We start from the raw sequence: 7,637 nt of genomic DNA on the forward strand, positions 1-7,637 counted from the left end.
GAAGAAACTGAGACATCTTATATGATTGATTATGACTAAAATCCAGATGTTGTGATGATTATCAATCAGTCTTCATGGTTTTGGGAAGAACATTATATTATTGCATCTTATATCAATAACCTGACCATTCTCAACTACAGTAGGCAATAGCATTATAAATAAAATGAAAGAAAATTAAATGTTTCAATAACACTGTATCAATTTCAGTTATTAACTGTAACCAAAATTGCAACACACAGTTATACACAATTAATTGTGCAGCCCTAACTTGTACCATTAATTAGCAGTAAGATGACACAACATCAACTCTGTAGTATTTTGTTTCAACAACTTTCATCATTTTGCAGAAGAACATGCCAGCGGACGTGCTGAGGACGCCTCAGGCAAATGATTCACTGCAGTGTGGATCACCAGACAGATCAAACAGATCCCTGCAGATCCACATCAGGCTGACAGTGTCTTCCTGGAACCCAGATGGGAAGTGACCTAACTTCTCAGTCCACTGACCACAGCGGCTGGAACGCCCCTAAAGGTCACCAGCCACTTTTGCTATTTTTCCAGCTGACTTGATTCTTAGAATAAAGGATCAATTAGCAAATCCAAACAGTTGGTTTTTGGCTTTGTTAGCTAACCCAAGCAAACTAATTGACTAAAGCAACCAATGTTAACATTTGACTACTAGCCACTAATAGCATTAGCATCAACTCAATACGCCAGCTAGTGTGTAAGACAGATATGTTAACAACAAGACAGTGATAGCTAACCAGACACTAGGTTAGTTAGCGAACTAACAAGCTGACATTATCTAAACACAAAATTGATCAGATATCAGTGATGAAATGATCAGTTCCCAGTCAAAGACACCACAGAATGACTCTGTTGAGACGGCCAAATCGTAAGTTTAGCAACACAATCAGCTGCTCAGACTTTACAGCCATTGTTGGCCAAAAGCTGAGAACCTCCAATATGGCCGCCAGAGGGTGCGTCATGTCACCTGACCAGCCACAGAAAAAAAATTGTGAAGTTGTCAAGAATGTTCCAGAGAATAAAGGACAAGAAAGAGGAGAAAACGACGACACAAAGCGACAGAAACTGTCTGGAGGGGGAAGCTGGGGCGTCCAGGCTCAATCTGGTAATGGAGGAAACGTAATGGAGTGTCGTCATTAGCAGACTGCAGAGGTAATCAATTGCCTGGTGGTGCAGCAGCAGAAGCTGTGTCACACTGTAGCTGCTGTTGGTCCAGTGCTGCGATATCTGCCTTTCAAACACAGCTTTCTGTGCAAGTGAAAAACCCCCGATTCAACTGGGATTGGTCTTAAAGAGTAGAAAAAAGCAGAACCAAAACATCTGACACACCACATGATGAGGGATTGTTACAAAACATCTTCTCTGTACAGTGTGTGTGTGTGTGTGTGGGAAGTATGGGCCATTATCTGATCTGTGTTTATGGAAAGGTCGCAGGTCAAGACGACTGACCGTACGCCTCTGTTTGTTTTTGTTTGTTTTTTATTCTTGTTCTGTCTCACCCAGATGGAATTGGACTGCAGCCGTTCAATCTGTTAGCATCAGACCTCATCTGTGCTCTAATATTAGAGTGTGTGAGTCCTGTGACTGAGGTGTTGTGTGATGAGTGACACGTGTGTGTGTGTGTGTGTGTGTGTGTAGATAACAGACTTTATGTTGCTAAATTTGGCTTTGTGCCCGCTTATGCTCACTGCATCTTACACACCCACACACACGCACACTTTAAAGCGAGAGAAGGGGGCTGCATCTGTTAGTGATTCCTCCGAGGCTGGAGTAACACATAAACAAAAACATCCAGCACATACTGCAAGGCACCATGGGTAAGGGGCGACCAGTGCAACAGGAACCAAACAGACACAGCTGAACATCTACAAAGCGAAAACACTAAAAACAGATGGGTTATACAATGAATAACTGCCGATTATATAAACTCTGTGCAGAACTACAACATAATTAAATGCTCCTGTAGCTGTCGCATATTAGCAGATTGTTTCCTAAAATAACACAAGACACATTTTGGCATGGACTGCTTTGAACAAAGGAATTCAAGCTTACTAAGAGTGAAGGAGGACAGATGTCTTCTCGACAGCAAGAAATCTCGGACTTAACACGTACGATGGATTCAACTGCATTAAAATCGCCCAATTAAACTTTAATAGTGAGACAGCCCTGCACCCCAAGGAAGAAAAGAAACTGCGTGTGCTGCATAAAAACAAAAGAAAGACAAAACAAGAGACAGGGAGTGCCTCTGGTTAGCTGGACGGGCCCTGAGGACGCACTCAGCAGGCTCCGTCTAGTACATCAAAGTGAATCTTGAATATTTAAGGCGCATTCAAGGGTAGAACACTGGGCTGAAAGGTCAAATTCATGTAATCATTCCCAATAATCATAAATCAACCAATTCTTTAAAGCAAAGCAGGAAATTGACAGTGCAAATGAGTGATCAAAGTGTAATACAGCAGTAGTAAAACTAGGTATACCATTGTATGACACTGATATGATATTAAGTCAGCAAATTTAGTCACTAAGATTGAGCTGCATCAAAACTATTGTCATGATTTTTTCTGCTACCTTATTGACGCCTAATGTAATGTAAATCTCTGTTCCAGTTTTCTGTTTAGAAACATGACTTTACACATTTAGCACACTCTCAAATCTGTCGAAATACACCTAATTGTATGTCAAAGTGATTATCCACGACATTTTCATATTTTGCTTCTCTCTTTCACTGACTTAGCCTATATAACACAACGGTGATTCAACCGATATCCAGTTCATGAAAGCTTATTTGCTGTTCTAATCATCCGGTATCTGGTAGGTCTTTCCAGGGAAAAATCTGGGGAAAAAATTATGTGTTTTACGTTTCCGGCAGCAGCAACAGCAGTTTGTTTGGAACAAATAGAAGAAGAACTGGGTAGTTAGAATGAGCAGCGACCATGACTGAACAGACAAAGAGAAGAGCGCCACCTACAGAAACTCAAACTGCATCAACAGAAAATCCAAGCTCCACCCACACTGTTTGATTGACAGGTGATCTCAGCAATGAGCGCTGAGCACCAAAGATGTCACCAAAATAAATACTTAGATATTGTTGAATCAGAAAACGTGAGCACCATCACGCTTGAATATAAAGAGATTACTATTTCTGCCTCCCAATTCCCTCGTCACTCCCTTCCTATTAGCTCTAAAAAAAACTCTGTGAAGTGTTTAGTGTAGGTGTTGCTACAATGACACTGATGTAGAAAATGTGATGTGACAGTCATTTTTATGACTAAACTCCGTCTCGCTCCGTTCCTTTAAACGGATTATGCTACCAACAGGATTAAGAATATCAACGTCCCATTCATGAATTCTGCATTTCCGAACGTCGGAGAGGAACGGAAACATGACTAATCTGTGCGTAAGCTCTGCAGAAGGGGGCCGCACATCCTTCTCCTTCTTCCGCACTCCGCAACAGGACGGAGCGTTTCCTCTGCTTCCCGTGTCACGCCGGTGATTTATAGCATCTGGTCACAGGGCCTCGCTGACGTGGAGCGTGGAGGAGCGCTCTGGTCCGCTCCGTCCCTGCTTCCCCTACAGCACACTCGCACCACAACCGGCCTAAACCCCCCCCCCACACTCATCTTCCAGTTTCACGACACAGAAGCCGATCCCTTCCCCACCCGTCCCGTCCCGTCCCGTCCCGTCTCCTCCTCTGCAGCCGAGACACATTTGCAAGAGCGAGACAGAAGTTGAGAAACTGTGAGAACTTGAGAAACTGAGGAGGAGCTTCGCCGTTTTTGGCTTTCTCATTCTGTTCTTCCTTCCAATTCTGGCACATAGAGACGGTATTAAACAGTCAGTAGTAATTCAGAGATTAGGATTACACAATCTAAATGCATAATCCAGCGTGTGATCTTTGTGATTTGCACTCGAGTAATTCAACTGTATTTATATAAACTACGAAAAGCCTGGAAAGAAGTGGCTTAATTCTCTTCCTGAGGTTAATGCTAGGGGATGATAGATGATAGAGGCAAAGCAAAAGTCGGAGGAGAGATGGTTTCGAGGCCAAAATCGACATTTTTCAGACGGACTGGGATGTTGACGGTGTGCCAGGAACATAACATCAGCATGACTGGGAAACTCGCAGGGGCCAAAGGGGGCCCACGTCCCATGATTGCTTCCACAGAGGAGCATTTCACTTAAAACAAAGAGTCTGACTGCGGGGCAGTGAGGCTGAAAAGTCAGTCTGGTGACACCATAGACATTACGAAATGCAACTTTTCTCCTGAGGGAAAAAGAAAAGTTTTGTTTTGACATGATTAACGATCTGGGAAGGAGCTGTAATCTATGCTGTTAAAGCACAGAGACCTAGATACAAAAACTTAGAAGTATACAGACAAAACTGAGAGGGGTTTTGATGCTGACGCAGGTTCAAACAGTTTTCTCTCTCTCCGCGTCGCACAAAAAGTGAATTGTCTTGGCGAGGGAAGCCGGCCGGTGCCACTCCTATTGTGAACCGCAAACAGAGAGTCTTTGAACATGTCATGTCTTGGAGTGGCTTGGTTCTTCGCTCGACTCGCCAAGTGGAAAGCCACTCGCTGTGATCTTATGAGGAAAGACTCCAGTACTGATCTTGTCCTTCTCTGTTCTGTGTTTAGACTTTGAAACATCAGCAGCAGGCAGAGAAAAAAAAGCCCCAGGACTTTGATTAAGTGGCAAAATGTTGCTGGTTGACTGGATCCACGGGGGTATGAAGGATGACGGGAGAGATGAGGTCATGAGGGGTAAGCGTGGGGGGATGTCGGGATTGGGATGGGCGGGGCGGGTGGCTGGGTGGGGAAGAAGGGGAGGGGGTCTAAATGCATTAGGGCTAAACCAGAGGACTGCCAACCTCAGACCTGGATAAATCGCCCTGATACGGGATTAGGATCCTCTCTCTCTCGGCTCTGGCACGGCAGGCACACCGGGGCCGTAAAAACCAAACAAACCCGGGCTCTTTTACCAGAACGAGGCCGGCCCGCTCTCTCAGAAAGGAGTCAGAGAGAAAGAATGTGTGTGTTTATCTAACGCCCCTGCCTTTCTCGGTGTCTAGCATTCCTGATAACGTCACACGCTGATCTCAACGCTGCGTGTGCACGGGCCAGCAGCCAGAGCTCAGCCCACTCCTGTTAAAAGGCCCCGGACCAAAACATGCTTTGTTATTCATTTGAGAACATCTGTAGATTGGCAAATGTAATCAAGGACGATGTGAGATCATTCAGTATTTCAAGAAATAGAGAAACAATGAACTGTGATGGAAAAAATCCACCTAAAAATAAAAATAAACACAGAGGCTCCATGATAAGATTAATTTCTAGTACCAAAACACCCTTCAAAGTTGACCACAACGCTGACCGGTCCCCTCCACACACACACACACACACACACACATACACGCACACACACACTCTCCCTCCTGCTCTTGAACACATATTGCCTCTCGTCTCCTTCTCAGTGCAACAACCGACGTATAGACGCCCACACAGCGCCTGCCTTTGCGGTGATAAAAAAGCTGCAGCAGCCGTTTCTCCATCCATCCACCGCTCTCCTCATCGAGTGTGTGTGTGTGTGTGTGTGTGTGTGGTGGAGGGGTGGGGGGTCACCTTCCAGCAGTCACCTTCCAGCAGTGTAAACATGTGAGGTGGGGAATAGGTGTGGTGGAGATGTGCTGCATGAGCCTCATCTTGTTGTGTTTATATCAGTTTAATTATGCGTTATTGTAAGAATATCACTGTTGTCGCAGCTAGAATTAGGTATTCTCTGGTTGCTGGACTGCGGCCTACAGGTTTGACAGACCAGCCCTTCAACCAGAGGACCCGGGTTAAAGTCCTGTGCCTGCAGAAGTGCCTTTGAGCAACACACTGAATCCCTATACCAGCTCCAGAGGTGCTGAACTGTAGCTGATCCTGCCTCCCTAAAGGAAGACTGGAGTTTTCCTATTAGGATCAACACAATATCTCAGTATTACTGCTGTTATTGTGACTGGTGATGCGTTTCGTCTCAGCCAGTCTGCATGATCTCTCTTTCTGCGTGCCTTCAGCCGCACCAGATCTCCAGTGTCAGGTCTGATTCCCATGCCCGGCTTGCCTGCCTGTATGTGGGCCATTTCCCCCCCGAGCGGGACTGACGTGACGGTAATGGAGACCACGGCTCTGGTGCAGCGTTTAGAGACCGACGCTGGGTTTAGGACCCAGCTGTGGGAGAGCTTGATGCATCAGAGCTTGATGCACCTTTGTTGGGAGAATTATAACAGGTTGCCACATCAGACAAACATCCTGTGTCTTTGAGGTTTGGTGGAGAAATCAGATGGATTACAGCTGCTGGATCCAAACCGGACTGGCCAAATGCGTCGCTTGCCACATTTTCCAAGCGTTTTCATGGCTGTGGAAGGTCTGCTAAACTGTCTATTCATAACATACTGAAGTCATTAACAGAATCCTTTATAATGCACAGGCGTGGTAGCCTATTGGCAACTTAAATACCGACACACGCCCGTTCATTATGAATGGGAAGGTAAAATGCAGGAAAAAAAGAGATTGCAGAATAACCTGCGTAATAACAAGAATATCTCCCCCACCACCACCACTACCACTCTACAGTAATGTTATTCATGACCTATTTTATGTTCATCATAAGCAACTCACATTTCTCTGTTAGTGTCAGTTTCTCCTCGAAATCATTTCCAAGGTCCTTATAATCCATTTTTTCCATTCAGGCGGATCGCAGTCCGTTTCCAGTTGCGGTCATTCCTCAGAGTCGGACAAGTACAGGAGATGAAACTCCCGGTACAGATCGCCCAAACACGCCCTTTGTAAATCCAACCGGAATAGAAAAAAAGTGAAAAAATAATGTGAAATAAATACGGATCCGATTGAAAACAGCGGGGGATATTTAAAATTGTCAATTAGAGTCAGCCGATGTCAATGTCTTGTTGTTATAGATTGAGTCAAATCCAATGGGCCTATATGTCTGAAGTGGAAAATCTACTGAGTGAGAATAAAAAGCTTCAGTGGGAGAAATCCCGTCCTGTGAGCCGCAGGACCAGAGTCAAGTCAGCCAGAATAAGAAAAACGGCTTCCGGTCAGAACTTTCAAAATAAAATCCTTATTGGTGAAAAATGTTGGAACAATTTTTGACTAATACAAATGTACCAAACTGAAATTAAAGAATATATTTCAAGAGGAGTCTGTAGTAAATAAAAACACAATTGTTTTCCAAAATGTATACCTTTCACAGCAGAGGCTTTATTCATAGCCATATAGTGCTATGCATGATGCCATATGTGGCTGCCAAAAGTGCAAAAAGAACGACTCACAGTAAATATATACTACACAACTTGGAAGGATCTTTGCTGGAATTCGACCAATAGGTTTTTGAAGCCTGATGCCAATACTCATATCTTTGTAGCCTACTGAAGCTGCCAATAGCTCATAGCCTATTTTGTGCCAATATTGAATGTCTTTACATTTTTCAAATTTCATGCCAAAAATACAAGTAGCCAGTGTTTCCTCCAGAACTGACAGAGTGGAAAAGCCTCTGAAACACCATTCTCACCCAGACAAACGAAAGGTTAGCAGGTCTGGGCTAGGTTG

At 44.3% G+C, this 7,637-nt stretch overlaps 1 protein-coding gene across 5 annotated transcripts in view; it reads right to left on the reverse strand.

Moving 5' to 3' along the window:
- The window catches only part of map7d1b (MAP7 domain containing 1b), a 35,250-nt gene extending 28,226 nt beyond the window's left edge, over positions 1 to 7,024 (reverse strand). For all 5 annotated transcript variants that reach the window (XM_071525346.1, XM_071525344.1, XM_071525345.1 and 2 more), the window contains exon 1: positions 6,690 to 7,024. In XM_071525346.1, the coding sequence (XP_071381447.1) occupies positions 6,690 to 6,756 (67 nt within the window). In that variant the 5' untranslated portion in view covers positions 6,757 to 7,024. The remainder of the gene's footprint in view (positions 1 to 6,689) is intronic.
- Between the last annotated feature and the right edge of the window lie 613 nt (positions 7,025 to 7,637).

This window comes from Centroberyx affinis, unplaced genomic scaffold (genome assembly GCF_046629955.1).
Source record: "Centroberyx affinis isolate AG114_WGS23_722 - 3 ecotype Tasmania unplaced genomic scaffold, CSIRO-AGI_Caff_v1 ptg001289l_1, whole genome shotgun sequence".
In the NCBI taxonomy this organism is placed as follows: domain Eukaryota; kingdom Metazoa; phylum Chordata; class Actinopteri; order Beryciformes; family Berycidae; genus Centroberyx; species Centroberyx affinis.